General features: G+C 45.6%; 2 protein-coding genes across 10 annotated transcripts in view; one reads left to right on the forward strand and one right to left on the reverse strand.

Moving 5' to 3' along the window:
* Positions 1–19,424, forward strand: part of LOC146569168 (uncharacterized) — a 228,821-nt gene that overhangs the window by 11,206 nt on the left and 198,191 nt on the right. For 2 of the 4 annotated variants that reach the window (XR_014893694.1, XM_085285522.1), the window contains exons 3-4: positions 9,936–10,116; positions 12,765–13,186. Coding sequence is in view for 2 of the 4 variants with exons in the window: in XM_085285522.1 (XP_085141648.1) it covers positions 9,936–10,110 (175 nt within the window). In the remaining 2 variants the exon portion in view is untranslated. Of the gene's footprint in view, positions 1–9,935; positions 10,117–12,764; positions 13,187–19,424 lie in introns of those variants that run through there. The other 2 variants (XR_014893695.1, XM_085285523.1) reach the window with 2 other exon arrangements.
* Positions 1–19,424, reverse strand: part of LOC146569169 (serine-rich coiled-coil domain-containing protein 2-like) — a 46,185-nt gene that overhangs the window by 10,495 nt on the left and 16,266 nt on the right. For 2 of the 6 annotated variants that reach the window (XM_085285508.1, XM_085285509.1), the window contains exons 3-13: positions 19,252–19,419; positions 18,989–19,165; positions 18,835–18,908; positions 17,726–17,899; positions 12,798–12,888; positions 9,900–9,984; positions 8,357–8,461; positions 7,951–8,065; positions 7,776–7,859; positions 7,560–7,646; positions 6,811–6,933 (exon numbers count right to left, since the gene is read on the reverse strand). In XM_085285508.1, coding sequence (XP_085141634.1) covers positions 6,811–6,933; positions 7,560–7,646; positions 7,776–7,859; positions 7,951–8,065; positions 8,357–8,461; positions 9,900–9,984; positions 12,798–12,888; positions 17,726–17,899; positions 18,835–18,908; positions 18,989–19,165; positions 19,252–19,419 — 1,283 coding nt within the window. Of the gene's footprint in view, positions 1–855; positions 3,675–4,975; positions 5,082–6,810; positions 6,934–7,559; positions 7,647–7,775; positions 7,860–7,950; positions 8,066–8,356; positions 8,462–9,899; positions 9,985–12,797; positions 12,889–17,725; positions 17,900–18,834; positions 18,909–18,988; positions 19,166–19,251; positions 19,420–19,424 lie in introns of those variants that run through there. The other 4 variants (XM_085285512.1, XM_085285510.1, XM_085285511.1 and 1 more) reach the window with 4 other exon arrangements.

A 19,424-nucleotide genomic window follows, 5' to 3' on the forward strand; every position in this document is an offset into this window, starting at 1 on the left:
GAGGTGGCGTCCGTCTCTGCTCATGTGTGGGACGGATTTTAATCAAGCTGGAAGTTCAATACATGAGGACACTCACAAAGACTAAAAACATCAGGTCACTGAGGTTTGAAGCTGATCAGAGAGCGACGCCCCTCTAACACACCAAACTCCCAGAATGTAGCGCACCTCATCTAATCCAAAATTTAAGAGTCATTTACAAAGATAATTTTAGCTCGGCGCCGCCTCCTGATGGGCCTCTGGACTCCGCGCACTCGCTCCACTGTGAAGGAGAAGGTGTGACCTGTCCTGCAGGCAGCAGTGAATCATGGGTAAAAGCGTGCAGACAGTCACTTAGAGACGTTACACACGAATACTGATCGACTGTTTTATCATCACTGGATGCGAGCCACGTTACTTCATCCCGTCGATTCCTTTTATAATCAATCTTAAATCTCAGCTCGTCTCATTTATTAAGAGCTCGGTCCGTCTCCTGTTTCTGTCTCCTTCTTCTCTGCCTGAACAAATAAAATTCATTAAAACCAAAACTGATATCAAAAAGTTGCTTTCACTTAAGCTTATTTCCATTTTGGATTTTTAATGAATTCCCTGTTTCTTCTGTGAAATTAAGAAAGCGTTCACACGAACTGACAGAGGCAGAGGAACCAAAACTGAAGAACTGAGTTTATCTGAGAGGTGAGCCGGAGCGTGAGGGACGAGTGCAGGAGCACCTCAGGGATTTGTTCATGACTAGGGCTGGGCCATATCATACATCATATATACACGCGCGCATATATATATATATATATATATATATATACACACACACACACATACATACATACATATGCATGAACAGTTTTTCGATACAAAAAAATGTTCATGCCTTTTTAATTTGTCAGTTATTAAAATTATAAATATATATTTTAACTCAAACGTACAGTTTTTAAATGTAATGTTGCTGAAACAACAAAAAGAATAAATCTATCTGATGGAGAAATCCCTCATCTTTGGAAAAGAGAGTTTATTACAGAGAAATGGCTCTTTCCAAAATAAAAGCTCTACTATACGCTTCTTCTGGGCTATATTCTCAGCAGCATATTAAACATATCAGGTCCCCATAAGGAGAATCCTGTGCTAACAGCTGTCTAAATGACTCGGGTAAAGTTAGTAGCATGCTGCTTGTTTTTGTCTGCTTCTACTTGTCTTTGCACTAGGATGATGTCGGAGTAAATGTGCAGTCATATTCGTTGTGTTCCCACTAGTGCTGTCAGCGTTAATCTGAAATGACCTTAACGCCACAACACGGCAAATCTCCGTTAAAGAGCTACCGCGGATCGCCGCGTGCGTGGGGCTGGGCGGCGTTTAAAAGTTTAAAAGTGGCTGAACTCTGCTGCAGGCTCTGGATCAGCTGAGCGTGGGACGAGAGGCAGCGGGCGAACCACGGATCACATGGTTACAAATGACTGAACTTTCAAAATAAAGGTCAGGGTGACTGTGTACTACTAGACAAGAAAATAAAACGTAAATAAAACATCATCACAAATGTGTTGATCAAATTAAAGAAGCAGCAGCAGCTAAATTACTCTTTAAAATGCATGAAAACTTCTGATTTTATAACTTTGTTCTTTGGAAGGAGACGATTCTCTTCACTCTGTCAGGACCCACACACCTGTGTTCCTGAGCCCACACAGCCTCCATCACATGCTGGTGTTGGTCAGACCTCCGAACACTCCTGATCCACCAGTTTATAAGTATCACTGACTCTACATTAGTGTGCATTATAATCACTCTCAAATATCCTTATAGCTCTGAGCTGTTAGATTTGCCCTCTTGGCCTTCAATGGCACTTTTTACTGGGATACATAAAGACGCATCAAAGTCACTTTGCACACTGTCACAAGGAAATGACTTGATCTCCTTCGCGAGACACGTTGCACAGATTACAGACCGACGAGTCATTTACAGCCAGTTACTCTGGCGTCGGAGCGAAGCCTCCCTCTCACGTTGCGCTGATGCTAAAACCAGAACCGTCCCTCCGAGCTCGCCCTCAACTCGACTGAGCATCACGAGCTTTTCTGGAGGCCTGAAATCAAACAGCTGATGTGCTTATGGAGGAGCGAGGTAGGTAAGGCGAGACCGCCGAAGAGCTTGTGACTTCAGCGGCCAGCTGCTGGATCATCTGCACGGCCCGAAGGCTCGCCGCGCTTTAGGCCGCGCGGCCACGTGCTTCCCTCACAGTAACAACATTATTCAGCATCAAGTCTCACCTCTAAACTGAGAACATGTTTGCTGTCACTGATGTGAAGAAAGAGATGCTGCAGAAAGCTGACTCACAGCTTCCCATCAAACACTCACAGCTGGTAAAGAACGATGAACTCGGGCACAGCTGGACGTCACCGTCACTGTGGCCAGAGAGCAAAGCGCCTCAGTGAGGCACCATCGTGTATCCGTTCACTTCATCTGTATAGTACTGCATTTATGAGACACTCTTATTTTATCCACAGAATAAAGGTTTATGAATAATTCAGGTAGAAGACTCTGTGCACAGCGCCGCTGTGAGGCAGACTTTCCAACGCTCTCATCATCATCAATGTAAATATAATACTACCGTTCACGGTATCACCGGTATGTCGGGCAACGAGAAGAAAATGAAATATTGCGACAGAATATGGATAAAAGACGCATGCTTTGTTTTCATACGCACATGGCGGCGACGCAGAATGAGGAGGGCGAGAGCGGATCGTTGAATGAAACGAACCAGAACTGGTTTGTAAAAACGCTGCAGCTTCACTGGTGTGGAACTGGTTTAGCTTTCGTCCGTCAGATACACAACAAAGCACTATTTCTGGTAGCGCATGCTAGCGGGCCGTCGTTATTCTCGTCACAGTGATGGAATCGATCCACACATGGAAACACATCGACGTCCAACGAGCTGGGAAAGAAACACGACTGGACTTCATCTCTAAGACCAAATGCTGGAGAGTCCCAGGAATTTAAACTCTAGTGGGAGTGTCCGTTGACCCACTGTTGATCATGTGACTCATCACATGAGCCACGGTGTGTAGGGTGTGGGTTTCAGGTGACCTTGCCCCACCCTGTCAACCCAGGATGTGCGTGGGCGTTAAGGCATCTGGGAAGGATCTCAGACTGGATCACAGGTGGCAAACAGCTGGTGTCATAAGCCCCGCCCTCTGTTCAAAGATGGCTGTTCACAGGGACACAGATGTCTTCTTTCACTCCTTTTTCAAACCATCTGTCTTCTCTGTCCAACATGTGAACATTGGTGTCCTCAAAGAGTGACCTTTGACCTTTAGATGCAGGTGTACAGCTGAGTCTTGTCCTGTCGAGGCGGGTCTTCTGCGTTGCGCGTTTATGAAGTGCTGTTTGGTTTCTCCAGTGTAGGTCTGAGCACAGCTACGGTACTAAGTTTGTGTTTGAGAGTTTATCACTGACGCCTGTTACATTATTACACGATAATACCAAACAGTTTTACGTGTGTTGTACTGCGATACCGTCAAAACAAGCATCACCTCCCTGCTAAAGACACGCATCAAACACATCTGAGTACAAACAGAACAGCTCGCTTTATGTGACCGAAGAAGAGAAGAAGGAGGAGGAGGATGAAGTGAGGAAGATTAAAAAGTTGCTACCGTACCACGCTGTGTCACTGAAGTAAAGCACTAGATTTTCCACTCCTGGACGAAGGCGCAGAGGAGAAAAAACAGAGAAGAGGAGCAGAGTTAGGAGAGAAATGACAAACAGTCAGTGACAGATTTCTGAGGAGACACACGGAGCGGCTGAAGGTGACAAACGAGGAAGAACAAACTCATCAGGAAGGAGTGAAACAAACCAGAGCGAGGCTGAGGGAGGCAGGAGGTAAACGCGATGCTGGGGTGAAGTCGGCGGATTAAACTCCTGCCTGAACTCGGTCTGCTCCGCTCTGAAGTGGCTCCACTGACGTTCGTCCTCATGAATAACTTAAACCAGAAACTTCTAATTTGAGCGTCTGGATTCAGTGGCGTCTTATCTCAGCTCAGACTAATTCTCAGAATCATATTCGAGTCATTTTGTGCCGCCGAGTCTCCACGCGTCCATTAAAACTTCCTGCCTCGACCTCTGACCTTTCACCTCTTTGGTTAACTCTGAACGCTGGAGCTTTAAACAGCTTTGGAGGTTAGCGTGTGCAGATCTGCATCCTCCTTTCATTCGGCAGTGCTGCAGCTGTAAGAGCTGAAAAATCCTGGATCCCTGAACGCCTCACAGCACAAACCGTCTACTGACTAAATTCGATTCGTTCTGCAGTTAAAAGTGAAATAAACTGAAGAGAAACGTAGAATCAAACCCGCTGGCTTCAACTTTGAAATCTCAGACTTTAAACTGAGAATAGAGACAGTCTGAGCTTTTCTGTCACCACTGCAGATTTTGTCTGGCTAAAGTTTTTACAGGTTGTCACGCACGCTGGGGGGGCGGCGTTCCTTGGCTTTTCCTGCTCTCCGACCTCTCGGCTCGTTCCTGTGCAGGGTCCTAATGACGGCCATATTTCAGACGACAACTCCTGACTCGGACAACTAACTCACCAATCGCTCGTTCTGTGGTATTCAGTCACAACTCTGAAACCTTTCACTTGCTTCCTCTGCACGCTGTCGTTCTGTGCAATGCATTTATATTCAGTTCAATTCAGTTTTATTTACACAGCACTAAATCACAACAACAGTCGCCTCAAGGCGCTTTATACTGTAAGGTCGACCCTACAATCATACATACAGAGTAGCCAACAATCATATGAGCCCCTTTGAGCAGCACTTCAGCGTGACTGAGCTCACTCTGCAGACTCTTTTCACGTCGTTGAAACATAAACACACTTTTCTACAGATGTGTTTGAAGCGTCGACAGAAAAATGGACCAAAACACAAAAACATCTCAGTCCGAGGAGCGAGAGAAGGGGATGATGATGGGGAGGAAGAGGAGCAGCAGGTTAGGGTGAGGTGTGACTCACGTTTTCTCGCGAGGTGGGAGGGGATGCTGGGCCTGGGCCTCCCCCTGTAAGGCCTGGAGCGCTGATACTGCCAGGGCGGAGAGAGGAAAGGAACAGGAGGAAAAGCCTGAGGAGACGGAGAGGAGACGGAGAGAGCAGGGACGGAAGCTGATTTACAACATTAAGACAAGAAGACGGAGAGAGACGGACAAAAGCAGGACTGGAAGGACAACAGTTCATCACGTGTCTGCATACCACAGAGCAGAAAGACAGAGGAGAGAGAGGAGGGGCCTCCATAACAAACGTTTTACAGGAAGCGGGATCTCTGAAGATGACCAATCAGAGCCAAGAAACACAAAACCTTCACCTGCACCAGGAGAAGGTTTTTTAATGCCTTCAACCTTTTCCTGTCTGAGCCCGGCTCACACGAGCAGAGACGCCCAGAGCTGTGACAGCTGGATGTGACCGAACAGCTGCTTGTTTCTGTCTTTGTTTAGACCTATCAGCTCTCAGACAGACACAGGCTGTGTGTGTGTGTCTGTGTGTGTGTCTGTGTGTGTCTGTGTGTGTGTGTCTGTCTGTGTGTGTCTGTGTGTGTGTGTGTGTGTGTGTCTGTGTGTGTGTGTCTGTGTGTGTGTCTGTCTGTCTGTGTGTGTGTGTCTGTGTGTGTCTGTCTGTCTGTGTGTGTGTCTGTGTGTGTGTCTGTCTGTGTGTGTGTGTGTCTGTGTGTGTGTCTGTCTGTGTGTGTCTGTCTGTGTGTGTCTGTGTGTGTGTCTGTGTGTGTGTGTCTGTGTGTGTCTGTCTGTCTGTCTGTGTGTGTCTGTGTGTGTCTGTCTGTCTGTCTGTGTGTGTGTCTGTGTGTGTGTCTGTCTGTGTGTGTGTGTGTCTGTGTGTGTCTGTCTGTGTGTGTCTGTCTGTGTGTGTCTGTGTGTGTCTGTCTGTGTGTGTGTGTCTGTGTGTGTGTGTCTGTGTGTGTCTGTCTGTCTGTGTGTGTCTGTCTGTGTGTGTGTGTGTGTGTCTGTGTGTGTGTGTGTCTGTCTGTGTGTGTGTGTGTCTGTCTGTGTGTGTCTGTGTGTGTCTGTCTGTGTGTGTGTGTGTCTGTCTGTGTGTGTCTGTCTGTGTCTGTGTGTGTGTCTGTGTGTGTGTGTGTGTCTGTGTGTGTGTCTGTCTGTGTGTGTGTGTGTCTGTGTGTGTGTCTGTCTGTGTGTGTGTCTGTGTGTGTCTGTCTGTGTGTGTCTGTGTCTGTGTGTGTCTGTGTGTGTGTGTGTCTGTGTGTGTGTGTGTGTGTCTGTGTGTGTGTGTGTCTGTGTGTGTCTGTCTGTGTGTGTGTGTGTCTGTGTGTGTCTGTCTGTCTGTGTGTGTGTGTCTGTGTGTGTCTGTGTGTGTGTGTGTCTGTGTGTGTGTGTCTGTGTGTGTCTGTGTGTGTGTCTGTCTGTCTGTGTGTGTCTGTGTGTGTCTGTGTGTGTGTGTCTGTGTGTGTGTGTGTCTGTGTGTGTGTGTGTCTGTGTGTGTCTGTGTGTGTGTGTCTGTGTGTGTGTGTGTCTGTGTGTGTCTGTCTGTCTGTGTGTGTCTGTGTGTGTGTGTGTGTCTGTGTGTGTGTCTGTGTCTGTGTGTGTCTGTCTGTGTGTGTGTGTCTGTGTGTGTCTGTGTGTGTGTGTCTGTGTGTGTGTGTGTCTGTGTGTGTCTGTCTGTCTGTGTGTGTCTGTGTGTGTGTGTGTGTCTGTGTGTGTCTGTGTGTGTGTGTGTCTGTGTTTGTGTCTGTGTGTGTGTGTGTCTGTGTGTGTGTCTGTCTGTCTGTGTGTGTGTGTGTGTGTGTGTGTCTGTGTGTGTGTGTGTCTGTCTGTGTGCACGCTCACCGTGCGCTCTCTCCACAGCGTCCAGCCCGTGCTCTCTCTCTCCGTCACACTCGTCTGCGTTTGTTGATCCGTCTTTGCCGTCATCTCATGGCAGCGACACCTGGTGGTCACCATGGGAACAGTCTACACACACACACGCGCACACGCGCGCACACGCACACACACACGCGCACACGCACACACACGCACACCCCTTATGAATACTTGGACATCTTCGATCGTCCCACATCAGTCACACTGATCAACACAGATTCATCGATCATGTCAAAGTTTGATGATTTCATAACAAGAAACATTCAGTTAATCGCTCAAACCTGACGAACAGAAACATCAGAGCTTAGAAAGACTTAAACCTAAAAGCTTTTGTTTGATACATTATGACTAATAAACTGAAACAAAGTCTCCAGCTGCTCTTTAATGCTGAGCACTCAGTGGTGTGACAGCCGTGTACGGTCATGGATGTTTATTAAGATGCTTTAGTACCGTTGCAGTCAGAGCCTCTCGCATCAAATATATTTTTAATTTTCATTAATTTGCCCAAACAGACGACATTTAATGTCATTTTAACTTAATTAAAGCATGTTTTATTATCATAATATTAATTATTATTATTATTGTTTTTAAAAGGATAAATGAAATAAAAGTGAATAAAATGTAAACCCTTTGGTCGGGACAGTTCTCAGCCGCTAACCACTGATGGAAATAACGAGTTTGGATTGGCTCAGGCAGGAAGAGGGCGGGACACCCACCAGCTGCTGGGTGAGCTGTGCGATGGTTCGGTCACGGCTCCGCAGCTCCTCTCTGAGCTGCTGCACCTCCTGCAGGAGAGCCTGGATCTGCATGCACGCACACACACACACACACACACACACACACAGGTGGCGGCTGAGCAGAGGCATTCTGGGAAATGCAGGAAAACATAAGAGACGATAGAAGAAGAGAAGAAAAGCCTGAAAGGCGCCAACCTGTGAGTCGGAGCTACACGAAGAGTCGTTGGCCTCGGGACTCAGAGTGTCTGTGGTCAGAGTGTCGTCATCGCCGTCGTCCTCCTGATCACAAACGCAGCAACAACAACAACAAACAGTAAACAAGTCGATGTTACAGATGAAAGCTGGACCAGTACACCAGCCCACAGCTCACCTGCAGCAGTAACCTCTGCAGGTACTCCAGCTGACACCTGACAGCCGAGCAGTCTTCAGCCAGCTCCTCCACATCCAGACCCAGACTGGGAGTACCAGGAGACGGGGAGGTGGAGCTAAGGGGAGGGGGGAGGTCAGAGGTCACAGCCCACAAATATCAGAGCCTATGCTGAACTCTGAACGCACCTCAGAAGTTTACACATGCAAAAAACACTTTTTCACACATTTCATTTTAGGCAGAGGATACACGAGAGAGCCAATCACGTTTCAGGGCTAGCTCAGGCCCCGCCTCAGGACATGCTACATGAGGCCAGGTTCATCATCAGATAACTAAGAAAACATGCTGCTGAAGCTACAGACGGGAACTTTGAGGTTTGAGGACAGAAACTGAGGATGTGCTGAATCACCTCGTAGGAGGACAGAGGTCCAGGACGAGCTCGCCGTCCCTGTTTGAGTCCGTCCTCTTATTCCCAGGATCCTCGGTGAGCTTGTAGCTCTGAAAATTGCTGAGGCTAGAAGAGAAAGACAAACGATGCACGAGGTTTAGTGATGATCGTCAGAACACGACAGCAGACACAGTTTGTCCCATCATGGCTGTATGAACAGTGTAGAGCAGGGGTCTCAAACTCGCGGCCATTTGCGGCCCACGTCACCTCTACTTGCAGCCCGCATATAGATGTGAAGAAATACTTTTTAAAAACTATTCCACGAAAAATGATTTAATACGACAGCAGAGTGTTACAGGCATGGCCCTTTAAGACTGTAGCCTCATGGGTGGTGTAGTCCGTGCTGCAGGGAGAACATGTGGGACCGCCCCTCCCGCTGCGTGTGTGAGCGTGAGGGAGAAAAAGGAACATTGAAAAGTACGAGCTGTCACCGAGCAGAAACGGGAGCTGGAAGCATGTAAATATAATAATAACATGCAGCCAAACAGAGAGCCTGACGAGCCCAGCTGTAAGTAAGCTGTTAAGACTCGACTCTACACTGTGTTCGTGTTTTCCTCCGAAACAAAGTTCTGCTGGAGCAGCCTTTCAACGCCTCTCTCTGTCTCTCGCTAGCAAAGCTGACCCAGACAGTAAAGCTAGTTCCCGGCTACGAGCCCGACATGAACCCAAAGTATTAGCCAGAGTTTCCTTACCGCGGTTCGGAGCCGCGGACCTGGCCGAGGTAACGAGAGTGCAAACATGCTGAGGGCTGTGTTAGTTCAGCGACAGATTTATTTGGAAAGAAAACTATTTTCACTTGCAGTCAAAAACTCATGTGTACGCTTATACCTGCATTTTTATTTTGTTAAATACAAACATAATTGTAGCAAAAGTGCTGCCACGTGTCTGACCAGAAAGAGAATTAAATAAAAAACCAAACACTACATTTTAGGAAATATTAATGGTGTTTTTTTGTACTACTTGGACACTAAAGTGGCCTCCAATGAGATGACGGTGCCAGAAGTGGCCGGCGGCCTGGTGTAGAGCATCTCTCTGCAGCACACTTTAGCTTGCTCCAGGTGTGCACCGAGCAAGCCGAGCTTCTCAGTTTTCTAATGAGACGATTTATTAGACACACAAACGGCTGTAAGCGATAATCCATTTGTTCAATCTGTGACATTTTCCTCACAGTCAACATCGATCTCGACCTCTAAATGACCCGCTCTGACCCCGAGCCCTCAGCGTGGACAGTCCTTTTCTCTCACCAACAATAACAACATAATCAGGCTGATACTAATAATCTCAGTACTTCTATGGGTTAAATCTTTTGTGCCCCAGGGCATCATTTCCATTTAAAACAACTATTAAATCCACTAAAAGTTGTGTTTAAATGACGAGAAATTAAAAGAAAAGACTAAAATAATCAGAATTTACAAATATCAAAAACAATGAGGTACACAGACACAAAAAAAACCTTACATAAAATCAAATAAATTGAGCTGATAGACAAACGAGCTCCACTCACCCTTCATTGTCGTTGTGGACGTCCTGCGTCCCCCAGCAGAGCTGCCTCTTCCTCCACTGAGCCATGTGGGACAGCCCGTCTCCGTCTGCAGCCGAAAAATCAAACAAGAGTCAACACTGACCGGAGACGCGGCGCTGTGGTCACCGCTGAAGCTTTTGAGCCCTGCACAGATCCTGCTGCTCGCACTGACGCGACGTGCAGATCACCATGACAACCAGTAAGGATTTAACTCCAAACAGAGGATGATTGTTTTTGTAGGACATCCTGAAAGCTTGCATCACTCTGGTTCCCTTTACAATACTTTTTAAATGACGCCAGCACTAAGCCCCGCCCCCAGCATGATGATCCCAAGTGTCCAGCAGCTGTTAGCAAACTGGGGGAGGTGTGACAGCAATTTTTCACACCAGCCTATTAATCAACCAAAGACCCAGACAGACTTTTAATTCATTTGAAAGCCTGATGCTTAGCCTCGTCCACCCCAGCTGTAAAACTCAGAAACCAGTCTTACTTGTTATCATCTATCGTCCACCTGGGCCTTACACAGAGTTTCTGTCTGATTTCTCAGACTTTTTATCTGATTTAGTTCTGAGCTCAGATAAAATAATTATTGTGGGTGATTTTAACATCCATGTAGATGCTAAAAATGACAGCCTCAACATGGCATTTAATCTGTTATTAGACTCGATTGGTTTCTCTCAAACTGTAAAAGAACCCACCCACCACTTTAATCACACTCTAGATCTTGTTTGAACATATGGCATAGAAACTGAACATTTAACAGTGTTTCCTGAAAACCCTCTCCTGTCTGATCATTTCCTGATAACATTTACATTTACAATAATTGATTACACAGCGGTGGAGAGTAGACTTTATCACAGTAGATGTCTTTCTGAAAGCGCTGTAACTAAGTTTAAGAATATAATCCACCCACTGTTATCATCTTCAATGCCCTGTACCAACATAGAGTAGAGCAGCTATTATTATTAGCTATACTAATGCTTCGATCTTAAATAGGATCAACCTATCTCTAATAATCAGCTATGTTAAACCTTTACTCAAAAAGCATCTCTAGACCCAGCAGTCTTAGCTAATTATAGGCCAATCTCCAACCTTCCTTTCATATCAAACATTCTTGAAAGAGTAGTTGTCAAACAGCTAACAGATCATCTGCAGAGGAATGGTTTATTTGAAGAGTTTCAGTCAGGTTTCAGAGCTCAGCACAGCACAGAAACAGCTTTAGTGAAGGTTACAAATGATCTTCTTATGGCCTCTGACAGTGGACTCATCTCTGTGCTTGTCCTGCTAGACCTCAGTGCAGCGTTCGATACTGTCGACCATAATATCCTATTAGAGCGATTAGAACATGCTGTAGGTATTACAGGTACTGCACTGCAGTGGTTTGTATCATATCTATCTAATAGACTCCAGTTTGTGCATGTAAATGGAGAGTCCTCTTCACACACTGAGGTTAATTATGGAGTTCCACAGGGTTCAGTGCTAGGACCAATTCTGTTTACATTATACATGCTTCCCTTAGGCAGCATCATTAGAAGACATAGCATACATTTACACTGCTATGCAGACGACACCCAGCTCTATCTGTCCATGAAGCCAGATAACACACACCAATGAGTTAAACTGCAGGAATGTCTTAAAGACATAAAGACCTGGATGGCCGCTAACTTTCTGCTTCTTAATTCAGATCAAACTGAGGTTATTGTACTCGGCCCTGAAAAGCTTAGAAATATGGTCTCTAACCAGATTCTTCCTCTGGATGGCATTACCTTGGCCTCCAGTAACGCTGTGAGGAACCTTGGAGTCATGTTTGACCAGGACATGTCCTTCAACGCACATATTAAACAAATATGTAAGACTGCTTTCTTCCATTTGTGCAACATCTCTAAAGTTAGAAATATCCTGTCTCAGAGTGACGCTGAAAAACTAGTTCATGCATTTATTACTTCCAGGCTGGACGACTGTAATTCATTATTATCAGGAAGTCCTAAAAACTCACTGAAAAGCCTTCAGCTGATCCAAAATGCTGCAGCAAGAGTCCTGACAGGGACTAGAAAGAGAGAGCAGATTTCTCCTGTTTTGGCTTCCTGTTAAATCCAGAATTCAAAATCCTGCTCCTCACATACAAGGTCTTAAATAATCAGGCCCCATTTTATCTTAATGACCTTGTAGTACCATATCACCCTATTAGAGCACTTCGCTCTCGCTCTGCAGGCCTACTTGTTGTTCCTAGAGTATTTAGAAGTAGAATGGGAGGCAGAGCCTTCAGTTTTCAGGCCCCTCTTCTGTGGAACCAGCTTCCAGTTTGGATTCAGGAGACAGACACTATCTCTACTTTCAAGATTAGGCTTCAAACTTTCCTCTTTGCTAAAGCATATAGTTAGGGCTGGACCAGGTGACCCTGAATCCTCCCTTAGTTATGCTGCAATAGACGTAGGCTGCTGGGGGATTCCCATGATGCACTGGGTGTTTCTTCTTCACTCACTATGTGTTCACAGACCTCTCTGCATTGAATCATATCTGTTATTAACCTCTGTCTCTCTTCCACAGCATGTCTTTATCCTGTCTTCCTTCTCTCACCCCAACCAATCACAGCAGATGGCCCCGCCCCTCCCTGAGCCTGGTTCTGCTGGAGGTTTCTTCCTGTTAAAAGGGAGTTTTTCCTTCCCACTGTCACCAAAGTGCTGCTCATAGGGGGTCATATGATTGTTGGGTTTTTCTCTGGATGCATTATTGTAGCGTCTACCTTACAATACAAAGCACCTTGAGGTGACCTTTGATGTGATTTGACGCTGTATGAATAAAATTTAACTTTACGTCCTTACTGGGATCCATCATTTCACTTTACAGGTATCAGTGATATCTGCACATGTTCAGACGTACCGCTGTGCAGAGAGCCATCCTCTGGGAAGTCTGCGTCCAGCATGAGATCATCATCAGCCAGATCGCAAGAGTCCAGGTTGTTCAGGATGTCCTGAAAGACAGCGTACGACAGAGACACGCGGTCTTTAATAAGCCGACTCCAAGAAAACACACCGGGCTAAATTCAATGAGCAGAAAATGTTTCAGGAACTTCTAACGTCAGCGTGCAGACAGCGAACGAGAGCATCCAGAGCTGGAAATACAAATGCTCCTTTCCACGGAGCACCACACAGGAAAGATGAGAGTACGGATCCACTCAGTGAAGTGTTGTTTAGGTCCAAACCTATCCCGACTGAACAGTTACAGCTTCCTGTCCTTTATTTTGGAAAAGAAACATTAAAAGGAGATAAAGAAAGAACACCGAGACGTCTCCGTTTTCTTATCTTGTAAATAAAGAAAACACGTTTTTGGAAATCTGGACCCTGCTTCCCTGATTTCCTTTCCTCAAACCTAAACTCAGCAGATTTTGCTGTTAGTGTGAACATCAGCTGATAAAATCGGATACAAGCACGACTCACTGAGCGAGCGGCTTTCACATCATTGGGTCACCTGTTACTGCAGCTGGTTAACGACAACAACACGACCACTCACAAATCCACGCAGCTCCAAAACTAAAGAGTTTCATGCAGCTTTAAAATGTATTTAATAAAAACTTTTATTAGCAGAGCCATGAGGAAGAAACGGTGCATCACTTTAAAACAAAGAAACGTTCTCTGTCTGACTGCTGTCAGAGCTCTGAGGATAAATATCTATAACTAATCAATCATATCTATCAGTTAAACCTGAACAGTAGGTTTTACCTTGTATTGTGTAACATGTCACAGGACATCTGCAGGCTACAGGTTAAGGATCAGCTTTGAGCTCCGTTCATTTACAGAAGGACACATGCTGACCGTGTTTTTAAAGTTATTCTGAAAAAATAAACGAGCGTCATCAGAAAACAGCAGCAGATGATCCTTCTATCATCCAGGACAGCGGTCGGAAAACTTGATAGTATCTCGATATTTGTGTGTTAGAGGAAAAAGAACATTTATTGAATAATTCTCTATTTGATTCTAGTTTTGCACAAGGTGATCAGACAAAGTGCCGTGCTGCACAGACCGCCGACCTCGAAGAAACACAAAGACCAAAGAAAAAAAATCAACAACAATTTAACGAAGCAGCTGACAAAAGGCACAGACCGTCCCCTCGTCGTCAGCAGGTCTTTTGTGCTTGCTGATCAGCTCTGAGTTCTTCTGTCTGTGCAAGAGTTCGGAGGCTGCTTCATGCAGAAGCAGCTGCCTGCATGTGCTCAGCCACAGCCACACACACACACACACACGCACACACACACACACACACACACACACACACACACACACACACACACACACACACGCACACACACAAACGCACGCATTCACACACCCTGGTGGCTGAGAGCAGTCATCCACATCAACGCACCGCCTCCTAATCTCCTCCTGCTCCCTCATCTCTTTGCTCCTCTTTGTCATCTTCACCTCTTCCTCTCCTACTTCCATCCTGTCACTTCACCTCCCTCCTCTTGCCCTTCTTCCCTTCTTTTCTCTTCCTTTTCCTTCTCTCTCATTCTTCTGCCCACATCATTCACAAAAACACGTATCAACAAGAAACTAAATCACTGATTTAGACTTCAGGGTATTTCATAGAGCTGTGAGCACAGAAGCTAAAGTAACGTCATTAATAATAATAATAATAATAATAATGGATACTTTATTGATCCCCATGGGGAAATTACTTGTTTTTCTCTGCATTTGACCCATTCACTCAGTGAAGCAGTGGGCAGCCCACTAAGCAGGCGCCCAGGGAGCAGTGTGTAGGGACGGTACCTTGCTCAGGGGTACCTCAGGGTAGCCGTTAAGTGGATTCGAACCGCCGACCTTCCGATCATGGGGGCGACCACTTTACCTACTGAGCTATCCCTGCCCCCAGGGATTAAACGCTACTTTAGCGCTAACCGAGTCCATGACAGGAGAACACAACACAACATTATAGTATGTACTGATTTTATAATCAATAAATCATGAGAAGGTTCAACCTAAAGATGTAATAACGAGCACTGCCCTCTACAGGAGGAAACAGGAAGAGCATGAAGAAGATGCCCTCTGACATCACAGTGACATCAAAAGGCCGACGTCAGCATGTTGTAATAAAAACATAAAACTGAAACACGTTGCTGAGCTCTCGGCTTGCTCTTGTTTCCGTATTAATCCAGCCTAAACAGGAAGCAACTTCTTATCTGCCAATTCTGTTTATGGCTTTTATTGTAGAATAAAAAGTGGTTAAAAATGTTAACATGGTCTTTGGTCAGTGGTTGTTGATCAATGGTCATGAGAATTTGTATAATTAAGATGAAGGAACTGACCTCCCAGCCCATTGTTGCTTCACTGGGCTGGTTTCAGTCATTATGCAAATGTCCTGTTTATAAGATTGAAGCCTGCAGTCAGCTGAGACTGAAGACGTCACCTGGATGATGATGAAACGTTTCCCCCACAAAACGCTACATTCTTTTTAAAAATGGAGAAAATAAAATTTAGACTCAGAGGAAATGTTAATAAGTTCTCACAGATGTGGCAGCCTTTTATCACTTACTTTAACTCGTTGAAAACACTTACAATAGACTAAACTTTTGTACCACAGGGTTCCCTTCTGTTATGGTTTTGGGAGGGAGTTGATTTTTTTTTTTTTTTCTGTTTTATTGTTATTATCCGAATTTCGATGGCCTAATTTGTTTTGATATATGTCTTTATATCGGTTGATACTTGCTGTATTGGGCCTGATATGTTAAATTACATGTGCAAAACTTTATAAATAAAGAGGGGAGAATTTCACCATAAAAGCTTAAATGCACAGAGCAGTTGCCACGTGACTAATTGATTAAACATTTGCATTAATGAACAGTCAAAAAAAAAAAAAAAATGCTACATCCGGATGAACAGAATCAACTTTTGGAGAGTTAAAAATTTTAGTTTTGTTTCATAACATTTCTTAAACTCTCCTCGTGCCACGCCCCCCTGTGATCATCGTTACTCCTCCTCTTTTTCTGTCCTCGCTCTGATGAAAACACAGAAACCTCGTCGTTGTCCTGACCCGTCTGTTAAAACAAACAGAGCAAAGCTTTCCCCTGAGGCAACACTGACCCCTGGTGGTCGGGTCAAACATTTCTAATGATAATTTCAGTTTCACATCCACCAACAAACAGAAGACAATCAGGTTAAAGCTTAAAGACGAGAAAGGCTTGAGCCATCAGTCCAGAGCTCGTTAATGTCCTCACATCATTAAGACCCTCAGCTCACTGCGATCAATCACTCGTTGGGCCCACAGCTCATTAACGCAGAGGGCACATTGAGACGGGAGCTCATTAACAGCCTCTCAGCATCATTCAGGATGGAGATTAACTTTACTCAACAGGACAGAGCGTACATGAAGCCACGGCTCGAAGCAGTTTAACACATCTGAATCCCTTTGACTGTTAGCCTTCAGCTTTGTGTAACACCACCCAGATGCTCACTTCATGTCTGATAAGAAGACAGAAACATTAGTCGTTTATGGCAGCTGTAGCTCCCAGTAAACACTGATGCTAACGAAGTGCGATTTATTAACCTGCAACAAGCAGAATGGCCGGGTGGCGTTTAAGCCGCACAGATACAGGATGTTTAAACTGACTTCCTGTTTCCTGTGCCAGTTTATTTATTTATTTATTTCAGCTGGTTGTTGTGTTTTCATCAGGGAGGTTGCAGAGTGCCCTCTGGTGGATAAATTATGCAACATCCGCACTGATAACATGGTCGAACGGTGTTTTTATCCACGTTATAAGGTTTCATTTATTGGCTGTTATACAAGCTGACACCGACACATACATCTGTAACCATTACAGTCCATAATACCGATAAACCAGTCGGACTTTAGCAGAGATGCTCTTAAAACTGGAAAACCGTGAGAAGAATGGGAGCTTCCAGCTTCTCTCATCATCTCATGAACATCAGTGTCTGTAAAGTTTCAGTGGACACTGGAAGCTGGAGACAAACTTTACTGAATAAATGTCTGATATTGTTCAAAAATAGAAAGGATGCATGAGGAAGGTCAAGAGAGAGAGATGCTGAACACTGAACGTGTCACTGCGGAGTAAAAAAGAAACTCCTGACCACAAATACAGAAACCGCAGCTGGATTTAAGGGAGTATAAACATCCCTTCAACTGTAGAAGAAGAATCAGAAGAAGAAGAAGAAAGGTGGAGTGAGGACGAGACTAAAGAGGAGTACAAAGAATAAAAGGAACAACAACAACATGATGTAAATATATATAATATAAATATATATAATCTTCTATAATTTCTAAAGAGAAATGAAGAAAGGGCAGAACAAGAAGAAGAACAGGACATCTGATCGGCCGTGAGTGTAACTCACAGAGTGGACACAAGAGGGAGCCAGAGGACTTCCTGCAGACTTAGATGAGCTGAAACGTGACACCAGCATTCATCGTGAGATTAAAATGTCTGATTTTCAGTTTGATAAATGAAACTGTGGGTTAAACATGAACTCTGACTAAACTTTGGACATTTCAAATCAATGAAATCAAAACACAAGATCAGTCTGAGTGAAGCTGTTTTTTGAGCTCCCCTGAGAGGCCTCGAGCTCAGACTTTAAAAACTTTGTGCTAATCGGACACGTGACTCCATCACGATGAAGCGTCTCCATTGTGCCGTCTCTGTGGAAGCAAACCTCAGCGGAGCAGCACAGCAGACGCCTCCTGAATGTTAAACGCTCCTCTTTGTCATTTCTCTGCTGCGCTGCCACGAAATCATCCAAACTACAAACCAGCCTGGAGGAAGGTTGGGGGCAAATGTGTGTGAGCTGCAGGTTTGTCCTTACGATGCTGTTGAGGTCGGAGTCGAAGCTCCCGATGTGGTGGGTGGTGTTGCTGCTGGTGTGAATGGACGCGGTTGTGGCGACGCCCCCCAGGGGCTCCAGACCCTCCTCGTCCCACATGTAGGTGCCCCCAGACCCGCAGCTGTCGGAGGGGGACAGGTCCAGGGACGAGCCGCCCTGCAGAGGGGACGGACATGTTTGATTCAGACCACGTGGAGTTTTTCAGCTTTTATTAAACGTTCATGACTGCAGATGAGAGCAGGACAGACGTCCTCCTCTGTCTTTCCCAACAGCGTCCTGCCTCGCCCGGCTTTCAGGGACAGAAACCACGTCTACACCCTGCCTGTTAACTGTCCACGTGTGGGGCTGCTTTCACCTGCTGCAGCTGAGCTGTGAGTCAGGTCAAAGTATGACTCAAAGATTATGTCATGTTTCTGGAAATGGGTTTAAGGTTTGACAAATGGAGGAAACTGTGACAATTCAAGAGGCTAAATATCTGAAGTGGGTCTATGAGGTGAGGCTGAAGGGAGGGTGAGGCCAAGCAGCATCCTCCTGTGCTGATATCAAAGCCTGCAGTTCCTCTAATGTCCACTAGAGGCTGACTCAGTGTTAAAGCTCTACAGCAGAAAGAAACATGCTGACGGCCTCATACAGAAACTCTTCATATCAACTGTTTTCACAACTCACCTTTTTAAACTGTTTTAAGGCTTAAAGTCTGCATTATTAGGGGTGTGGCCTCTTTGACTGACAGGTGAATGGTGACACAGGCGGCTGTAGCTGCTAGCTGTCTGCTAGCTTCACCTCAGCTAACTGGAGTCCCTGAACTGGACCTCCGGACTGTGTTTGTGCTGTTAGACTCTATTTTTTCATACAAATGAAGCAGCCTACTGGCTTTTATTGGTTTCTCTAATTAAAAAACAAAATCTGGCAAATGTAACAGGAAGTGTTGGCCCAAAACTACAAGGAATATGGCCGCTAGCACAGGCTAAGCCACAGCATTAGCCGATAGGTTGGCAGACTGTGGTTTTATAAAGAGAGCTGCTGCTGTGGGCACTGATAGCTCCTTCTGATTGGTGGATAGAAAGTTCTTTGTATGGGTTTAATGGCGCTACCTGCTCGTGGTAGTCCGGCTGACTGGACCGTCTCCGGCGGGAGAGTCGGGTCAGCTGATGGTCTCCTCGTTCACCTGAACACAAGCAGGATTATTTTTTTTAAGCAGTCGTCTCGACACTTTTTCTCCTCCCTCCTGCTCCTCATAAAACTCACCTGTGAGTCTCACGCTGCTCCAGTCGATACCATCATCCAGAAAACACAGCCCGGTCGCCTTGGTGACACAATTAGCGACCACCTTGTCGTCATCAAACCTGGCGCACGATTGGTCGAGCCCGGAGTCGTCTTCCTCGTTTTTGGAGGAGAGCAGCAGAATGCCGACGCCTCCGTTTCCTGCAAACAGCAGACAAGCGTCGCCGTGAAGTCGGATATTATTCTAATTTACTGACATCTATATAAAATAAGAAATCTGATCTCACCGAGGTTGTCAAAGTCGTCCATGTACTCCTGACTGGTGTCGTTTCTATCCAGAGAGGAGGTGGAAGACAGGGACATGTCCTCCAGCGTCTCCCCTAAAATCGACACCTCTGCCTGGGATGCAGGCTCTGCCGGCAGCTCCTCTGCGTCCGGAGCCTCTGGAGTGTTTTCTGGA

This window comes from Mchenga conophoros, linkage group LG8 (genome assembly GCF_057382185.1).
Source record: "Mchenga conophoros isolate Kocher_MC1m ecotype Shallow Benthic linkage group LG8, M_conophoros_male_GT1.1, whole genome shotgun sequence".
NCBI classification, from domain to species: domain Eukaryota; kingdom Metazoa; phylum Chordata; class Actinopteri; order Cichliformes; family Cichlidae; genus Mchenga; species Mchenga conophoros.